At 38.9% G+C, this 21,975-nt stretch overlaps 1 protein-coding gene across 1 annotated transcript in view; it reads right to left on the reverse strand.

Moving 5' to 3' along the window:
- Window positions 1-21,975, reverse strand: part of LOC101435857 (phospholipid-transporting ATPase ABCA3-like) — a 198,874-nt gene that overhangs the window by 110,749 nt on the left and 66,150 nt on the right. The window contains exon 9 of the mRNA XM_071211469.1: window positions 19,942-20,040. Coding sequence (XP_071067570.1) covers window positions 19,942-20,040 — 99 coding nt within the window. The remainder of the gene's footprint in view (window positions 1-19,941; window positions 20,041-21,975) is intronic.

Genomic DNA, 21,975 nt, shown 5'->3' on the forward strand with positions numbered 1-21,975 from the left:
AAGAGACATATGTAATTAATTTTAATATAAGAAAGGAAATGCTAAACAGAGTAACAGAAATCACAGTGTTATGAGAGATTTGAAACATCAAATCCAACTATGGGAATTCTGTAAGACTTGACAAAAAAAAGATTAATTTGTAAAGACGGATTTTTCTGTCTACACCAATGAGCTAGCAAGATTTCTTAATATCTTCCTTTTTAGCAGGACCACAGAACTGGCATCAAATAGTGGTTCCAAAACTGTTTTAAATTCACTGTAGCTTTAATGTCAGGTAGTGTGATTCCTCTGATTTAATTTTTCTTTTTCAATATGTCTTTGGCTTTTTGGGGCCTCTTGTCCTTCCAACAAGCTGGTAACCGGTGAGATAAAGTGGAAGGGTGTAATTGTGCAGTGGATGTGCAAGATAGTGGTGCAGTGATACTATTGGGTTGGATGGTGCTGGTTTGTGAGGGGATATGGTGGGGTGGGTGGGTTGGGCTGTCCATGGAACTGGGGGGAGGATTCAGTGAGCGACCAGGTAAAATATGGGGATTTATAGGTATGTGGTTAAAACTACAAATATTCGTAGTGTTCTTTTGGCAGATACGGCAGGGGAGGGTTACTGGTTTAGGGTGTTGGATATGGGGACATGTGGGACAGGGCCTCTAGGGGGTTTGTGAGTGTTCATCTTGTCATAATGGGTTGTATCAGTGGGTGGAGACCTACATAATGAGTGGGAAGGTATGGGATTCCCATCCTGGGAAGCCCAGCTCTGTTCTCAAATAGAAGGGCAGGAGTCTCTCGAGAGCATAGGCAGTGCCTAATAGGGGAGGACAGGCCAGTATGTTAAGTCCTCAATGCTGTTGCAAGTAACTGTGAATCTTATTCTTCAAGGAGTGAAGCTTGGTGGTTGCCATGGGTCCTGAGGGGAGGGGAAAGGAGGAATAGAATAGATGGAACATGGGGCATTTTGGGGGCAATGGAATTTTTCTGCATGCTCTTGCAATAAAGGATACAGGCCATGTTAAATTTCCTCAAAATTTATAAAAGAGTATGGTCCAAATATAAACCATTGACCATGGTTAGTAACAATGTTTCAATATTTGTACATCAACTATAAAAAATGTACCATCCACCTTTAAAATGTTATTAATAAAGGAAAGGGGGATAAAGGGGAGGATGTTGGGTTTATGGGAATCCCCTATATTCTGTATGTGACTTTTTGATAACCTAAAGCTTCTGTGAAGACAGAATGAAAAAACTAAGACATTGAGGGAATACATGGAAGAAAATGTCACTGGACATACAAGACAACAGAACTTACAGTAATGAAAGACATAATGTCAACATTTTAAAAAATATTTTTCCATTTTTTCTTATTCAAATTTTCTAAAAATTTTTTGTATTTTATTTCTTATTTTTAGAACTATCATTATTAATTCATTTTCTTATTAATTGTACTTGGTTATTTTGTTTGCTTTATTTTTGAAGAAGTTTTGGATAGCAGAAGGGTTACAGCTATGACAGAGGAGGATCATTGGCACAGGGTGTCAGTGATGGGAGATTCATGGGAGGAGGATCACCTGGGACCTACCTATAAGTCATATAAATTTGTTCAAGTGTTCATGTGGCATTGTCACAGTGGGTGGAAATTCATACAATAACCGAAAGAATTTCCAATTCTCTTCCTGGGGAGCTCTGCCACATTCTCTAATGGAACAGCAAGAATCCCCTGAGTATAGGGGCAGTGACTAATGAAGGAGGATGGTCCATTGATGGGTCCTTGATACTGATGACTGTACTTATGAAACTTTACTTTTGAAATTGAAACTTAGTCTAGTATTTTAGGGTGATTAAGAGTTACGTCCTGGATAATTTGAAGATGGTGGCTGCGTGAGCTTGCCTGGTAATGTCTCTGCAGGGGGCGGCTGGGCAGCGTTGAAGGCTCTTTGGGACCGCGCTGTTTCGGGGATTTTTGCTGGTTGGAAGGTGTCTGGACGTCAATTTGGTGGGAAGGTAACAGAGAGGATACGTCTATAATATATAAACGGAGGTCCCAGCTGGGCGCGGGAAGTTCCCTCCTTGGGTGAGCGGATCCGCGGCGGCCAGGGTTTTTTTTTTCCTCCTTTTTCTGGAGGCTTTGCGGTGCTGAGGAATTCGCAGATACTGGGCTGGCTGGTGAGGGGTTGTTGGGACAGGACTCCTTTGCAGATCGATTTGGGGAGACAGACGGTGTTTTGTTATGAAGCGGGGGACGTTTTGGTCACCGGACAGGGGGGTAGCGCTTCCGCCTGGAGCTCCATCCCCACAGGTCCGGCTGCCGATCTGCAACGGAATTGGATTTTGGGCAATAAGGGGACACAATTGGGAGACTGTTGTAGGGTGCAGTGAGGGAGGAGGACACATCTGGAAGCCGATTGGGGAATATTTTGCGAAGTTTGGGATTTCGGGTCTTAGAGTCTGTTTTCGGCATTTCCAGCTGAAGCCCAGCCCACCCGGCGGGGCTTGGGATCTGGGTCATTGAACTGGCTGTGGTGTAGAGGCGCCCTCAAGTGGCCGTTTTGTGGGAGCACAGGGAGGGAGCTGTCCAAAGGCTGAAACCCTGAGGAGTAGGTGAATTACAGGGATCAGATATTCAATATAGAGTTTGCGGACCTGGCTTCCCCCACGGGGCTGGCACCCAGCTACGGGGATCCCTGAGGGCTGTGTTGCACTGCGGGGCTCCTAAGCTTTCTGTGGACCAGATTTGAGGTTGCCAGGTCTGGGTCCTCTGGACTTTGGTGGTCCACACCCCAGACTCACACCTCTTGAGTCTTCAGTGTCTCAGACTTTCCACCCCTGAATCCACCACGCCCTGGGGTCTACCTGGGGTCCTTGAGTGCCCTGGACCTTAACGTTTGCGTTTTATCTTTATTGGTTCATATTGTTTTGTTTTTATTTTCACTTTATCTTATTTTTTTACTCTTTTTGACGCCCTGATTGCTAATATTGCATTATCCCCTAGTCTTTTCTCCTAGCGTGTCCCCCAAAGTCCTTTTTTTTTATACAGTTATTTAGGGGTTTTTTGGTTGTTGTTTTAGATAGTGTTGCAATTGTGACACGTGTATACCTGTATCTCTCTTCCCCCTATCTGTTCCCCACCGTTTGCCCATCCTCTTTTTCTTTCTTCCTTTCTTCTTGTCTTTCTTTTTTTCTTTATTATAATTAGGTTTTTTTTCGGTTTTCTCTTTCCCTCTTGTCCCTCATTTTCCACTTATTTTATTTTAATTCAAGTATACAATAGGTGCTACAGGGAACACCTCACATTTGCTGGGTTTTCCCATCCTCCACTGCCTTATTTCTGTGTAAACTGATTTAGGCTACCTACACTATCCCCCTTCCCCTGCATCTTGATATCCACTATCATCTACTGTCTCTCCTATATTCCACCCCCCACCTCCCGTTCTTTGATCCACAAAGTGTCTAACTCTTAATTTCTAATACCTTTTTCTGTTTTCTGTCTGTTATCCACTCTTGAAACTATTACCTTTCTTTTCTTTTTCCCTCTCTCATGAAAACAATAGCTTTGTAGTTCATACCATATTCCTCCCATATTCAGTCATCTACTTCATAAAAGGTACTCTACCTACAGCTATAACTGTATACAATCTACATGAATCTAACCTCCATCCTCCCAGATCTCATATTCTTGCTTTGTTAACATACATCACCAATACTACTTTACACTTTTCCCTTGCTTACACAATTGCCTTTCCCCAACACTAATACTTTCCTCTAAAGTGAACTTAACCAACAACAAGTAACTAGAATAAGAAGAAAAAAGTGACAAAGAGAAGATATAACACCTATGCAAAAATAACAACTAATTAACCTCCAAGAGCAGACAAAGAAGCTAAGGAACTGATTAAATTCGTCAAAATAAAGAGATGACCAGAAAGCAACAAAAATCTACAAACCAAACCAATAATCAGGAAAACATGGCTGAATCCAATCAACAAACCAATAATCACGAAGGGGAGCAAAACTTGGCACAAGCAATGAAAGATCTCAGAACATTTATCACCGACAAATTTGATGCAGTAATGAAAGAGGTTAACAACATGAAGACATCACTTGGAGGGGAAATTGCAGACATACGCAAAAACATAACAGATATGATGGGAATGAACACCACAGTTCAAGAAATCAAAAATACACTTGCAGCAAATATCAGCAGACTAGAAGAGACAGAGCAGAGAATTAGTGATGTGGAAGACAGTACATCAGAAATCAAACAGATAGTAGAAGGGGTCAATAAGAAGATAGAAAAAATCCAATTAGGATTTAGGGACCTGAATGACAATGCAAAACGCTCAAACATACGTATTATAGGCATTTCAGAAGGTGAAGAGAAGGGAAAGGGGTCAGAAGGAGTGTTGCAGGAAATAATGGCTGAAAACTTCCCAAATCTACTGAAAGAGACAGATGTACATATCCAAGAAGCACAGCGCACTCCACAAGTCATAAACCCCAACAGGCCCACCCCAAGACATATACTTGTCAAATTATCCAATGCTCAAGACAAAGAGAAAATCCTAAAAGCAGCAAGAGAAAAGAAAACCATCACATACAAGGGAAGCTCAATTAGATTAAGTGCTGATTTCTCTTCTGAAACCATGGAGGCAAGAAGACAGTGGTATGATATAGTCAAGGTACTAAAGGAAAAAAATTTCCAACCAAGAATACTCTATCCAGCTAAACTAGCATCCAAACATGATGGAGAGTTCAAAATATTCACAGACAAACAGAAACTGAAAGAGTATACCAACAAGAAACCTCCCCTTCAAGAAATTCTAAAGGGTGTTCTGCAGGAAGAAAGGAAAAAACAGGAAAGGCAAAGTTGGAGGAGAGTATAAGACCAACAACAACAACAAAAAAGACAAAAAAAATATACAAACAAAATATGACAAACACAAATCCAATCAAAATATGGCTAACACAAATAATTCCTTGATAGTAATAACACTGAATGTCAATGGATTAAACTCACCTATCAAAAGATTCAGACTGGGACATTGGATAAGGAAATATGACCCATCCATATGCTGTCTACAAGAGACACATCTTAGACCCAGAGACCCATGGAGATTGAAAGTGAATGGCTGGAAAACAATCATACAAGCTAACAATAACCAAAAAAAAGGCAGGAGTAGCTATATTAATATCAGACAAAATAGACTTTAAATGTGAAACAATTGTGAGAGACAAAGAAGGATACTACATTTTAGTGAAAGGGAAAATCTGTCAAGAAGATCGAACAATCAAAAATATCTATGCCCCTAACAAGGGTGCCTCTAAATACGTCAGGCAAACGCTGGAAAAACTAAGTGAAAGAATAGATACATCTACAATTATAGTGGGGGATTTTAATACACCACTATCAACTCTGGACGGAACATCTCAAAAGAGAATCACCAAAGAAACAAAACATCTGAATAGTATATTAGAGGAGCTCGATCTAATAGACATATATAGATCGCTACACCCAAACACAGCAGGATATACATTTTTCTCAAGCGCACATGGATCATTCTCCAAGATAGACCATATGCTAGGCCACAAAGAAAGGCTGAACGAATTCAGAAAGATTGAAATCATACAAAACATTATCTCTGACCACAGTGGAGTCAAGCTGGAGATTTGCAAGGGACAGAAGCCCAGATTTCACACCACGATTTGGAAATTAAACAGCACACTCTTAGAAAAACAGTGGGTCAAAGAGGAAATCTCAAAAGAAATCAATGACTACCTTGAAACAAATGATAATGATAACACAACATACCAAAATTTATGGGATGCAGCAAAAGCAGTACTGAGAGGGAAGTTTATAGCCATAAGTTCATATATCAAAAAAGAAGAAAGAGCAAAAATTGAAGAACTAACTGCACATCTGAAGGAATTAGAAAAACAACAACAAAGTAACCCAACAGGAAGAAGAAGGAAGGAAATAACAAAGATAAGAGCAGAACTAAATGAAATAGAAAATAAGAAAGCACTTGAACAGATAAACAAGACCAAGAGCTGGTTTTTTGAGAAGATTAACAAAATTGACAAACCTTTAGCAACACTAACAAAGAAAAAAAGAGAGAAGATGCAAATACACAAAATAAGAAATGAGAAAGGCGATATCACCACTGACCCCACAGAAATAAAGACTATCATAAGAGGATATTTTGAAAAACTATATTCCAACAAAAATGACAATCTAGAGGAAATGGACAAATTCCTAGAAACACATAAGCAGCCCATATTGACAAAAGAAGAAATTGATGATCTTAACAAACCAATCACAAGCAGAGAGATAGAATCAGTTATTAAAAATCTCCCAACTAAGAAGAGCCCAGGGCCAGATGGCTTCACAGGTGAATTCTACAAAACATTCCGGAAAGAACTGACACCAATCCTGCTGAAACTATTCCAAAACATCGAAACAGAAAGAACATTACCCAACTCCTTCTATGATGCCAACATTACCCTAGTACCAAAGCCAAACAAAGACATCACAAGAAAGGAAAATTACAGACCAATTTCTCTAATGAACCTAGACACAAAAATACTTAACAAAATACTTGCTAATCGTATTAAACAACACATTAAACGTATTATACACCACGACCAAGTGGGATTCATCCCAGGTATGCAAGGATGGTTCAACATAAGAAAATCAATCAACGTAATACACCATATAAACAGATTGAAGGAAAAAAATCAAGATTATATCTATTGATGCAGAAAAAGCATTTGACAAAATACAGCACCCTTTCTTGATAAAAACACTCCAAAAGATCGGAATACAAGGGAATTTTTTGAACATGATAAAGAGTATATATGAAAAACCTAAAGCAAATATTGTTTACAATGGAGAAATCCTAGACTCTTTCCCTCTAAACTCAGGAACAAGACAAGGATGCCCACTGTCTCCGCTCCTATTTAACATTGTCTTAGAAGTACTTGCTCGAGCACTGAGGCAAGAACCAGAAATAAAAGGCATTCAAATTGGAAAGGAAGAAGTCAAAATTTCATTATTTGCAGATGACATGATCCTATACATAGAAAACCCTGAGAGATCTACAACGAAGATTCTAGAACTCATAAATGAGTTTAGTAAAGTCGCAGGTTATAAGATCAATGCGCAAAAATCAGTAGCATTTCTGTACACCAACAATGAGCAAGATCAGGAGGAAATCAAGAAACAAATACCATTCACAATAGTAAATAAAAAAATCAAATACTTAGGAATAAATTTAACTAAAGAGGTAAAGAACTTATACAACGAGAACTATACAAGATTGTTCAAGGAAATCAAAGAAGACCTAAATAAATGGAAGACTATTCCTTGTTCATGGATAGGAAGACTGAACATTGTTAAGATGTCTATCCTACCAAAACTGATCTACACATTCAATGCAATCCCAATAAAAATCAACGCAGCCTTCTTTAAGGAACTAGAAAAACTAACTATGAAATTTATTTGGAAAGGAAAGAGACCCCGAATAGCCAAAGACATACTGAAAAAGAAAAACGAAATTGGAGGAATCACACTACCTGACTTCAAAACATATTATAAAGCTACGGTGGTGAAAACAGCATGGTATTGGCATAAGGAGAGACACATAGACCAATGGAATCGAATTGAAAGCTCTGATATAGAACCTCACATATACAGCCACATAATATTCGATAAAGCCACCAAACCCTCTCAACTGGGAGAGAGTGGCCTATTCAACAAATGGTGTCTGGAGAACTGGATAGCCATATGTAGAAGAATGAAAGAGGATTACCGTCTCACACCTTATACAAAGATCAACTCAAGATGGATCAAAGACCTAAATATAAGAGCTAAGACCATAAAAACCTTAGAAAGCAGTGTAGGGAAACATCTACAGGACCTTGTAATAGGAAATGGATTTATGAATATCTCACCAAAAGCACGAGCAGCTAAAGAACTAATAGATAAATGGGACTTCCTCAAAATTAAAGCCTTCTGCACCTCAAAGGAGTTTGTCAAGAAAGTAAAAAGGGAGCCCACACAGTGGGAGAAAATATTTGGCAATCATATATCTGATAAGAAACTTATAACTTGCATATATAAAGAACTCCTATATCTTGAAAATAAAAAGATAAACAACCCATTTAAAAAATGGGAAAAAGACTTAAACAGACACTTCTCTGAAGAAGAAATACAAATGGCAAGAAAGCACATGAAAAAATGTTCCAAATCTCTAGCTATCAGGAAAATGCAAATCAAAACTACAATGAGATACCATCTTACTCCCACAAGATTGGCAGCTATGAAAAAAACAGAAGAATACAAGTGCTGGAGAGGATGTGAAGGAAGGGGAACACTCATCCACTGCTGGTGGGAATGCAGAAGGATCCAACCATTCTGGAGGACAGTATGGCGGTTTCTCAAAAAACTAGCCATAGATTTGCCATATGACCCAGCAATACCACTGCTGGGTATATACCCAGCAGAACTGAAAACAAGGACACAAACCGATATATGTACACCAATGTTCATAGCAGCATTGTTCACTATTGCCAAAAGTTGGAATCAACCCAAATGCCCATCAACAGATGAGTGGATCAATAAAATGTGGTATATACACACAATGGAATACTACTCGGCTGTAAGAACAAACACACTACAAACACATGTGATAACATGGATGAATCTTGAGAACCTTATGTTGAGTGAAGCAACCCAGACATTGAAGGACAAATACTACATGACCTCAATGATATGAAATAAACAAGCTGCCCTAGATAGCAAGAGACTGAACGATAGGCTTACAGGAAATCGGAGGGAGGAGGAAGGATATGAGCCGATGTTTGCAGGGGTGGAATTTAAGACGAGATGGTGGTAAGTATGAACACAAAGAAGAGATAAAAGGGGGGCAAGGGGTTGCCTTTGGTTGGGGCTTTGCGGGTTTGAGGGTGGCTGGGGAGGGATGGAGGGGTAACGTTGCCCAAAAGTGGGGGGAGGGAGGGGTAGCATACGAACACAGGAGAGGGTCAGGTGTTGGTGGAGAGTAAAATGCCGAGAAAATCATATCAAAATATAATAAAGAGGGTTACCTGTTTAGAATGCTCGGAGGGGAGGGTCTGATGCAGGACGGGCTCCTGGGGAATGTCTAAATGCTCATTTTGCCAGAGTGGGTGACACCATGGGGTAGAAACCCAAGTAGTGAGAGTGGGGGTGGACCCACATTCTGGGGAGGACTAATGCCATCAAATAGAGGGAACTGTATCCCTCGAGAGAAAGGGTGGCTCCCAGGGCATTGGGGCAGTTGAGCAAGTTAGGCCCTGAACACTATTCCATCTATCTCTGGAAGTGGCTCCTCAGGAAATGGAGGTTGGCTGTCACTGTGGGCACCAAGGTGGAAGGGAAAATGGACATTAAATGTGTGGAACCAAAGTAAATGGGGGGTAAGAGAAGGAGTTTCTTGAGAGTACACAAGGATGGATATAAAACATGTAATATTACACCATAACATATAGGAGATGACAGACTGATAATGTAAACCATAATGTAAAACATAGGATAACTAAAAATGTAAAGAACTGTGTATCCCAAAGTATGCACCATAATGTAAGCACAGATGTCACCTTGTTAGAAAGCTAATGTCTCAGACTCTGTACATCACTTTAAGTAAATATGATATGAATAGGGTGTAAGAGTATCACTGTGGAAGGGAAAAGGTTTTCTGGTGGATGTGTGGGAGTGCTGTATATTATATATATGCATTGCTGTGGTCTAGGACTCCTGTGAAGAAAAGCTGAATAATTAGGGGGGGGGGGGGGAAAAAAAGAAGAAAAAGATAGGATGTGGAATTTTTTCAAGTCAACATTCTTTAAGTTCTTTATCTAACTTTATCCAAGTTCTTTATCTATCCTTTAAACCCATCGCTATATGCCATTCCTTAGTAAGGGACCATGACATTATATTGGGCTTCAAATTTCAGGGAGTTCTGGATCACAGAGTGTTTCAACAATGGCAATGGAGGGATACTGGTATGGGATACCAATGACAGGTGATATATGGCTGACAGGGAGCTGTACAGAACATATGTCCAGGGTGCATGGTAATGTTTGGATATACTCATAGTGGCAACAATTAAAAACCACAGCAGGGGGGGTACTGGGTTCCTGGCCAGTGGTGCTCTGTCGTGGTCCCAGGGGAGCAGCGACAGTCTCCCAGGTACAGCAGCGGGGACCGGGAGGGAGTGAGGGTTCAACAGTGAGCCCCTGATGCTAATGACTATGCTTGTGAGCTGATAAATCTAAAATAAGAACAAGGCCTAGAGCAACATTGTGCCTGGGAATTTCCTCCTGTCAGCCTTCATGTTACTCAAATGTGGCCAGTCTCGAAGCCAAACTCAGCATGTAAATGCAATGCCTTCCCCCCAGCGTGGGACATGACACCTGGGGATGAGCCTCCCTGGCAACGAGGGACCACTATCAACTACCAACTGATGATGCAACTGGAAAATGACCTTATACGGAAGATTCAATGCGGATCAGCAGAATATCCATGTCTACATAAAATAACATGACTTTAAAATGCTGTTTGACCTAAAGTAAGGGGGAAATGGAAAGGAGAAATGAGTTTATATGGCTACGAGTTTCTAAAAAAGAGTCTGGAGGCTGGCAGAAGGATTGCCCTCATGCACAACTGAGCAGAGTCAGAGAGACAGATAAAGCAGATACAACCACCAGATATTGGTTCCTTTGAGGGCTAAAGAGACCCATGGGAGTTATGGTCATGGCCGATGGGGTTAACTACCAGGGCAGATGGCCCCTCTTTGGAAATGGTGTTTATGTGTGATGAATCTGGACTCAGATGGGATCTCCCTTCATAAGACTTTCATGCTAATGTGCTGGAGGTGCAGTTAATGTTGGGGTTTAAGATATATTTAGGGGATTTGAATCTCTGGACTGACAATGTGATAGCCAGGTCCTGAGCCTCAACAGACTCCAGCACCTACAATCTGATTTATTGGACTTACCACACTCAGCTAAGATGGAGTTGAAGAAGGACTACCACCACACCATGGAGCCTAGAGTGATTACAACTGAAAATGGGAGGATTGCATCCAGCATCCATGTGGAATCTGAGCCTCCTCTTGACATAGAGGGGCAATGGACACAACCAATCCAATGTCCACATAGAAGAGGTGGCATTGGATTGGGAAAAGTGGACATGGTGGACGATGGGTATGGGGAAAGGCAGGAAGAGATGAGAGGTGGAGGCGTCTCTGGGACATGGAGCTGCCCTGGATGGTGCTTCAGAGGTAATCACCGGACATTGTAAATCCTCACAGGGCCCACTGGATGGAATGGAGGAGAGTATGGGCCATGATGTGGACCATTGTCTATGAGGTGCAGAGGTGCCCAAAGATGTACTTACCAAATCCAATGGATGTGTCATGATGATGGGAACGAGTGTTGTTGGGGGGGGAGGGGAGAGGGGGTGGGGGGGTGGGGTTGAATGGGACCTCACATATATATTTTTAATGTAATATTATTACAAAGTCAATAAAAAAAAATAAAGATTTTAAAAACCAAAAAAAAAAAAAAAAAAAAAGAGTTACATCCTGAAAACCTCCTTGTTGCTCAAACGTGGCCTCTCTCTAAGCTAAAATCAGGATATAAATGCATTACCTTCCCTCAAATGTGGGACATGACTCCTCAGGGTGAACCTCCCTGGTATCAAGAGATTGCTACCAAGCACTGACTAGCAATGCAACTGGAAAAAGACCTTGATCAAAAGGGGGAAAAGATAAAGACAAATAGGTTTATGTGGTTGTACTAGTCAGCCATAAGGGTGCTGATGCAAAATACCAGAAATTGGTTGAGTTTTATAAAAGGTATATATTTGGGGTAGGAGCTTACAGATAACAGGCCATAAAGCATAAGTTACTTCCCTCACTAAAGTCTATTTTCACATGTTGGAGCAAGATGACTGCTGATGTCTACAATGGTTCAGGCTTTCTGGGGTCCTCCCTTCCAGGGTCTTGCTTCTCTCTGGCTTCAGAGTTCCTCTCTTCCTGGGGCTTGTTTCTCTTTCCTCTGTGAGCTTATTTCCCAGGGCTCCAGCCTAAGGCTTCAGCATCAAACTCCAAAATCAAAACTCCAACATCAAAATCCCTCAACTCTGTCCTTTGCCATGCCTTTTATCTGTGAGTGCCCACCCACCAAGGGGTGGGGACTCAATGCCCTAATGATGTGGCCCAATCAAAGCCCTAGTCATAACTCAATCATGCCCAGGTACAGACCAGATCACAAACATAATCCAATATATATTTTTGGAATTCATAATCATATCAAACTGCTACACCCCATCCTCTGAATTCCAAAAAGGCATTACAATATTCATAAAAATCCTAAATCAGTAACAACATAAGTACTAAAACATAACACAATCAATTTAAAGAAATATAGTTTGTTTTGGGGCAAAGTTCTGTTTGCTGTAGACCTCTGAAACTTACAAAACAATTCATTTACTTCCAATACACAAATGGACATACAAAGGATAAACATTTTCATTACAATAAGGAGAGATTTGGAGGGAAACATGAGTCCTGGGTCCTCTACAGTTCAGTAAACCTGCAGGGCATCTCCCATTCGATTTCAGTCTGAGAGTCATTCTTAAGCTGATGGTTTCTTCTCTTGGGGCCTTATGGGAACCCACCTTTCCACATGCTTGCCCAATGGCCATATCCTTGGTTCCACCCTCTTCAAGCATCTGGGTGTCAACCAAGCTCCAGACCTCTCCCTCCAAGAGTGTTGGGGTGATTGCCACACCTTACTCAATCTTTGGGTTACAGTCTTAATACCCCTAGTACAGTGATGTGAAGACAATATTCCTCCTAACCTTTGGCATACAGGCTCAACCCTCTCAGAGCAAGGAGTTGACCACCTGGCCTTCCCTAACCTTTGGGGGACAGGTCCACCCTCTTAGACCTGTGGAGTGCTGACCTTAACCACCACAATCCTTGGGGAATGTGCTCCACCCTCTTTGTACCCTGGGGTGGCAAAATTCTACCAGAACATTGGATGGGAACAGTTAGTACTAGAGTTAATAGAGTTAACAGAGGTATATCCAAGAGACTTAAATCTTTGGGCTGTCCATGTGCCAGCTGGGCCATGAATCTCAATGGAGTTGCAACACCTACTATCGAGTTCATTGGACTCACCCAGGACAACTAACAGTTAAATGATGATGGACAATGACCATCCCAAGGAACAGAGAGGGTCTGCAATTGCAAGCAAGATAGTACCATCCATCTGCCCCAGGGGATCCAAGCCCCCCTCTCAATTAGAGGTGGAGTGGGCATCACTGTCCCAGAATTCTCAAGATTAGGGAATAAACGATGGGCTAGAGTAGACTTACTGGTATTCCACTATAGACTTACTGTGATTCTAGCAATGTGAGAACTTGTATCATTGATGTGGAGGCAGTGGCCACTGGAGGTTCTGAGGGAAAGAAGAGGGAAAAACAGGTGTAATATGGAGGCATTTTCAGGACTTGGGAAATGTCCTGAATGACATTGCAATGACAGATACAGGCCATTATTTATCCTGCCATAACTTACAAAAGTGTGCGGGGGAAAAGTTAAACTACAATGTAAACTATAATCCACGTTCATGGCAATGCTTCCAAATGTGTTCATCAACTGTAACAAATGTACCACACTAATGAAGGATGTAGTTAATGTGGAAGAATGTGGGAGGGTAGGAAGCAGGGCATATGGGAACCCCGATTTTTTTTGTAGCATTTATGTAATCTAAGTATCTTTAAAAAGATAAAAAGTATATTAAAATAAATAAATAAATTCCCTGTAGCATTTGTACAATCTCTGGTTCAGCAATACTACAGTAATTGCTACTGTTGAGGGCAAATGTGCTTTTACCTCTAACTTCTTTATTATGTTTTACTACATTTTTATACATTTGTAAGACATATTCCAAGGGAAGAGTTTAAAAATACAATAAACCAAAAGAAAAAATACTCAAAATCTCATTACCCTGAGATACCCAAAGACATTTCTCCCTACCTACATATGCACTTGTATAAATAAGTACCAATATTCATACAATGCAAAGATAGGATTGTACTACTAACATTATGATGCAACTTGCTTTCAAATTTTTAATATTCATTCATATTACTTCTAAAGACTAAAGTGTTTTTATTATATTGATCCTCCACAGTTTATTGACCAACTCCTTATTTAGAAAGCTTTAAATTTTTGCTATAATAAATATTATACTATAATGAACACAATACATCACTGTTCATGTTGGACAAATTTTCAGAAGTAGAATATACACATTTACATTTCTTGCCAAATTGGCTTTCAGAAAGAATACACTAATTTACATAGTCCTGGCAGATCATAAAATCTGCTGATTACCACATCTTCACAATCTAAGCATTTAAAAATACTTTCTAATGTTTCTTTTATTTTTAATTCCTTTAAATTAATCTGACCATTTGTATTCTTTTGTGAATTATTTTTTAACAAATCAATTTTATGGATATGTATTAATAAAGCATAACTCCATCCAAATTGTACAATAGTGGTAGTCAGTGTAATCAAAATTTCTGCGTTCATCACTTCAATAATTCATGATTCCAATAATAATAATCAAAAAACAAAAAAATTCATCACCTCTCAATCTCTCTATGCTTGCCCTGTCATACATAGCTGTTATTTTGTTTCCTTCTTTTAGTATATTGGTATTCATATTTTATAAGAACAGTCTTATATATGCAATAATACCCATATTCATGTTTTACATGAGGTTTTACTATCTTATACAGTCCCATGTTACAGTCTTTAGCTTTCCTTCTAGTAATATACATGACAGACTTTCCCTTTCAACCACTGTCATACCCATAGAATATCTCTGCTAGTTACAAACACCATGCTATGCTTTCACCATTTCTATTAATTTCCAATGATTTACAAACAACTTTTTTTTTTACCAGATATGTACAGATTAATCCTCAGCTTTCCTTTCTCTACCCTCCTTCTATTTTCTGGTAACGTATATTCTAATTATTAATTCCATGAGTTTATACAATATATTTAGTCCACAATAGCACAATCATATGGTATGTGTCCTTTTGTTTCTGGCTTGCTTCAAACAAACTAATGTCCTCCAGGTTATTCCATGTTGTCATGTGCTTCATGACTTTATTTCTTCTTTTTATTTTCATTGCTTTTTTTACCCCTCCTATTCCCCCCACCCCTGCTCTGCTGTTTTTGCTGTCTGTGTTCACTGGCAGTGTGATCTTCTCTATCTATGTTCTCTTTTTGTCTTCTCTTATCATCTTTTTCCTCTAGGATTCACTGGGATTCAATCCTGGGGAAGTCTGATGTGGAGAGGTTCCCTTTGTGCCACCTCAGTTCCTGGTCTCTGTTGTGCTTCACCTTGACTCTCCTCTTCATCTCTCTTTTGTTGGGTCATCTTGCTACATGACTCACTTGCATGGTCACTGACTCACTGTGTGGGCACTCAGCTTGCTGTGTGGGCACTTTGTTCACAACATAGGCACTGGCTTAACATGCGGGCACTTGTGCAGGCACTCAGCTTGCCACACAGGCACTTGGCTTGCTGTGCGGGCACTTGGCTCACCACGTGGGCACTCTGCTTGCTGTGTGGGCACTTGGACTGCCACGTGGGCACTGACTCACCATGCAGCCATGCTTTCTCTTCTTCATTTTCCCCAGGAGGCCCCAGGGATTGAACCTGGGTCCTTCCATATGGTAGGCAGAGGCCTTAACACATCTGCTTCCCTTCATTTCTTCTTACTGCTGCATAATATTGTCATTTGCCTACAACACAATTTGTTTATCCATTCGTCAGTTGATGGACACCTGGGCTGATTCCAACTTTTGACTCTCACGAATAACACTGCTATGAACATTGGTATGCAGATGTCTGTTCATGTCTCTGGTCTTAGGTCTTCTGGATATATTCCTAGTAATGGTATTGCCAGGTCACATGGCAAGTCTATATTCAACTTCCTTAGGAACTACCAAACAGTCCTCACAGTGGCTGTACCATTCTACATTCCCAACAACAATGAACAGTGTTCTTCTCTCTCCACATCCTCTCCAACATTTAGAGCTTTCTGACTTTTTAATAGCGGCCAGTCTAATAGGTGTGAAATGATATCTCATTGTAGTTTTGATTTACATTTCCCTAATTGCTAGAGAGGTTGAACATTTTTTCACGCATTTCTTTGCCATTTGTATTTCTTCTTTGGACAATTGTTTTTTCAAGTCTTTGTCCATTTTTTAGTTGGGTAGTTTGTCTTTGAATTCTTAAGTTGTATGATCTCTTTGTATATTATGGATATTAAACCTTTTTTGGATATGTGATTGCCGAATATTTTCTCCCATTGAGTCAGCTGCCTTTTCACCCTTTTGACAAATTTCTTCTAGGTGCAAGAGTGCTGAATTTTGACAAGGTCCCATTTATCTATTTTTTCCTTTGTTGCTCATACTTTGGGTGTAAAGTTTAAGAAACTATCGCTGTCTGCAACTGCAAGCAAGATAGTTGCTGCAACTACAAGCAACTCTATCCATCTGCATCATGGGATCTAAGCTCCCTCTCAATTAGAAGCAGAGTATGCATCACCATCCTAAAATACTCAAGATTGGGGAATGAACAGTGAACTAAAGTAGACTTACCATTATTCTACTATATATTTATTATTATTCTAGCAATGGAGGAACTCATTGATATAAAGGCCACCAGAGGTTCTGAGGGACGGGAAGGGGAGGAATAAGTGTAATATGGGGTCATTTTTGGGATATTGGAGTTGTCCTGCATGACTCTACAGTAACAGAAATAAGCCATTGTATATTTTGTCATATTGAACTAAATTTTACAGGACAGAGTGTAAACACAATATAAACTGTAATCCATAGAAGCAATGCTTTGATATGTGCTCACCAATTATAACAAATTTACCACACTAGTGAGGGATGTTGATGTGAGAAAGTGTGGGAGGGGGACAGAGTGCAGCATATGGGAATCTCTTATATATACATATATTTTACTTATTATTTTTTCACTTTTTGAAAAATGTATTGAAGTACATCACTCATACAAAAACATACATAAGCAATAAGAGTATAGTAATAGTTGTGAACTTACAAAAAAATGTGACATCATACGGGACTCTCATACTTCATCCTACCACAAATACCTTGCATTGTTGTTAAATATTTTTAACTAATCATAAAAGAGCATTTTCAACATATTACTACTAATCAAAGTATTTCCCCCCACCCCACCCTATTATTATCTTTATATCATTTGTATATGAACATATATAAACAATAAGTGTATAGTAAAAGTTGTGAACTTACAAAGCAAACATACATAGCATCATACAGGGGTCCCATATATCAACCCTTCACCAACACCTTGCATTGTCATTAGACATTTATAAATTAGGAAAGAATATTGTCAAAATCTTACTCCTAATTATAGTCCCTATCATACATATGTTGTATTTTCCTCCCAACTAACCCTATGACAGAGTTGTAAACTTACAAAACAATCATGCACATAAGCAGAATTCCCAAGCAACACCCTTCTATCAACTCACCACACTGTTACAGCATGGTGTTACTGATTATAAAATAATATCATACGATTGTTATCAGGGCCATAGTGTATATTTGGCACACATTTTCCATACTGCTCCATTATCAACACAGTATATCTTTGGCACAGATGCAAAAATATTACATAATTACTGCTAACCACAGTCCTTAGGTCACTCCAGTTGTATTTTTTCCATGCTTCTCCACATTCCCACTATGCTGCAATAGTGATGCACATTTGCTCTAGCTAACAAAGGACAGTCTTGCATGAGTACCATCACCACATTTCTCATCCATCCCTGGGCTGACTGTACTATTCAGTTCCTAAATTACTCTCTAGCATTCTGTCAATTGGCATTTACATCCCTAGACTACCATTTTCAGCCACATCCCCATTTATAAACTGGCTGTTACTATGTGTTACCACCACTCTATACATTTCCACACTTTTACAGTAAATCTAATTAAAATTTCTACATACATTAAACATCAGTAGTCCATCTCAGTCCTCCTCTTATCCCCTTTTAAAATCCACCACCTACCACAAGGTCTTGAAGATATTTTCCTACATTTCTTCTAGAAGCTTTATGGTTCTTGCCTTTATATTGAGGTTTTTGATTCATTTTGAGTTAAGTTTTGGGTAATGTATGAGATAGGGTGTTATCTTTCCTTCTTTTGGCTATGGATATCAAGTTTTCTCAGCACCATTGTTGAATGGACTGTTCTGCCTGAGCTAGGTGGGTTTGACAAGCTAGTAAATCACTCAACCATACATATGAGGGTCTGTTTCTGAACCATCAGTTTGGTTCCATTGGTCTATGTGTCTGTCTTTACACCAGTATCATGTTGGTTTTACCACGGTAGCTAGGTAATGTGATTTAAAGTCCAGAGATGAGAGTCCTCCAACTTCACTTTCCTTTTTAAGATGTTTCTGGCTATTCAGGACCCCTTACCCTTCCAAATAAATTTGATAATTGTGTTTTCTATTTATTTTTTAAAATGTTGGTGGAATTTTTATTGGGATTGCGTTGAATATGTATATCAATTTGAGTAGAATTGATATCTTACAGATATTTAGTCTTTCATTCCATGAGCATGGAGTGTTCTTCCAATTATTTAGTCCTTTTTAAATTTCTTTTAACACCGAGTTATAGTTTTCTGAATACAAGTTCATTACATCATTGGTTAAGTTTATTCCTGAATATTTGGGTTTTATCTGTCATATTTTCTTTTCACCACTCTTTTGACACTTTTATTTACTTTTATTGATATAATCTTCATTTCTAGACTCTTCCAGGCCTCTCTCCCCTTTCTTTTATTTTCAGGCTGTGGCACACCCTTTAGTATTTCCTGAAAATCTGGTCTCTTGCTTAGAAATTCTCTCAGTTTCTGTTTATCTGTGAATATTCTAAACTTGCCCTCATTTTTGAAAGACAGTCTTGCCAGATATAAGATTCTTGGCTGGAAGTTTTTCTCTTGTAGCATCTTAAATATATCATACCACTGTCCTCTTGCTTCCATGGTTTCTGGTGAGAAATCAGCACCTAATCTTATTGGGTATACTTTATATGTTATAAATTGCTTTCCTATTGCTGTTTTCAGAATTCTCTTTGTCTTTGGCATTTGACATTCTGATTAATAAGTGTCTCAGAGTTTGTCTATTCAGATTTTCTTGGATGAGAGTAGGTTGTGCTTCTTGGACATGGCTACCTACATCCCCCAAAAGGGTTGGGAAATTTTTACCATTTTTCTTCAAATAATCCCTCTGCCCCCTTTCCCTTCTCTGCTCCTTCTGGGACACCCATGACATATACATTTGCATGTCTTTTGCTGTCAGTTAATTCCCTGAGACCCTTGTGCAATTTTTTCCATTCTTTTCTTCATCTGTTCTTTTGTATGTTCACTTTCAGAGGCCATTTCTTCAAGTTCACCAGTTCTTTCTTCTGCCTCCTCCAACCTGCTATTATATGATTCCAATGTATTTTTTATTTCATTTATTGCACCTTTCATTACCATAAGATTTGCAATTTTTCTATCTTTGAATTCAATATTTTACCTCCCCAGCTCAGTCAACAGCAGCTCTCACTCTAGTCCCTCCACTCAAAGCTGTCTTAGCCCATCAGGGGATAAATTGGTGTGCCTCAGATTTGTAGATTATCGTATCAAACAATCCCAATACCATTTCTTGAATTAATATAGCCCAGGGAGGACTTGCTTTAAAATTGAAATATGACATTAGGGAAGAAAGTTTTTCTTCTTCTTATTCCCCCCATGCATCATTACTCACTTAAGGAAAACTTCTTCCAAGGTAGTGATAGAGACACCAAAACTGGCAATGCCTAGACTTTTTTGATTGTCTTCCAGATCAGTAAACAGAGCTTGAAACCTAGAAGCAGAGGAAGAGAAATAGCTATAACCAAACCAGATGTTTTTTCTTATGTGTGTATATATCTATGTGTGTATATATATATTTATTGTTCCCAGTTAATTTCTTCTCAGCAGAGGGAAAAATGCAGCTCATTCTTCCTGCATTTCCTATTATGGATTCTATTCTTTGATAAATCAGAAATGTGTAACAAATGAAGAGAAAGAAACAAGCCCATTGCTATAGCCAGTTGTTTTCCACCTGATTTTCTGATAAAATTATCAATTGATTTTCTCTCTATATTAACGTACCTAGCTAGTTGTTAAGATTTAATTTATTGGACAGATATATTCTGTAGTTCCTATAAAATAGTAAATCAAAGAGGGAAAATTTTTAAGTAAATAAGCAGCAGAAGTTACTCAAAACAGAAAGTGTACTATAATAGAACCTAGGGACTGGGAAACAACTATTCACTCAAATAGGGAAGTTTTGTGCAATTTCAGACAGATGTGATGTGATGTGACATCAAGGCTTCAGAAGAACAGTTTAGTTGAGAATTTCACAATCTCTTGGGCTTAGAAGACTATCTACCCCAGAAACCCATTCAGTTCTTGAGTCTATCTCTACTATATTTTCTCCAAGGGATGCAAGCCACAACAGAAGAAGAACAGAAAAATCTCCATGTGGGAAAGCTCTTTCAAAATTTCCTCTATATTTTGAGCCAAAACTTGATATAATCAAGCTCTATCTCATGGTAAGCGGGAAAAAGACAGTTTCAGAACATTATTCTGATGTAATTTTTGAGCTCTCACATGGCAAAATCTTAACAATATAGAACAAATTCAACTCTTGAAAGTAATTATCTCTGTAGGGAAGGAATGTGGATTCTTCCATTTTTTAATTCATTAGTTACTATAGTCAGAAATTTTTGCAGTAATTGTGGTTCTGTGCATTGAACAGTAATCTCCAGCCTTATTAGGGCTGGAGAAATCAGAAAACAAATGAAACAAAATTATTCACAATTAATCAAGTATTACTGCAAGGATTATCTTTTTTCTGATTAAAAAGTAGGAAATGCAGAAAATATAGATAATACAAAAGCTAAAAAAGAAAATAAGAATAACTGTGCCACTCAGAGAAAATGTCATTGTTAAAATTTTATATACTTCTTTGTATTCATCATTTCCTTGCATATTGGGATCATACAATGTAAGATTATATACCCAGCTTTCTAATGTAACACTGTGTGTGTTTCCCTATGAATACAGGAATTTGGAAGACTGATTCACATTCTGACATATGAATCTTTTGTAATTTAATTAAGCCTTCTTTATTGGTGGGAATTTAGATCTAGTTTGCATAAATAATATTAATTTGAACATTCTTTTGTAAGACACCAGATATTTCCTTAGACTAAAATTATGATCCTGGAATTATTTGAGTAGAAGTGTGTGAATATTTTCAAAAAGTTTCTTTACATTTATATATAAAGAAGCAGTTTCACAAAATCATTACCACTGGTTATCATTACCACCTTAAAGTTTTTCTCAATCCAATAAGGAAAAAAAATATTCTAGTGATAGCTAGGTTAAATTTTCTATTATTTTACTAGTGATTCTGAATAATTTCCTGTATATATTAGCAATTTGCTTTTCTTTTTTGGAAAAGTTTATCTCATTTAAAAACATTTATTTCCTTAGTACAAAAGTAATATTTTAGAAGGAGTGGATGTGACTCAAGCAGTTGGGTGCCCACCTACCACATGGGAGGTCCCAGGTTCGGTACCTAGTGCTTCCTAAAGAAGATGAGCAAGACAGTGAGCTGATGCATGGCTGGCATGACTAGCTGACACAACAAGATGATTCAACAAGATCACACAACAAGGAGATACAATGAGAGACACAAGCAGGGAGCAGAGGTGGCCCAAGCAATTGGGTGCCTCCCTCCACATGGGCA

Source organism: Dasypus novemcinctus, chromosome 23, assembly GCF_030445035.2.
Source record: "Dasypus novemcinctus isolate mDasNov1 chromosome 23, mDasNov1.1.hap2, whole genome shotgun sequence".
NCBI classification, from domain to species: domain Eukaryota; kingdom Metazoa; phylum Chordata; class Mammalia; order Cingulata; family Dasypodidae; genus Dasypus; species Dasypus novemcinctus.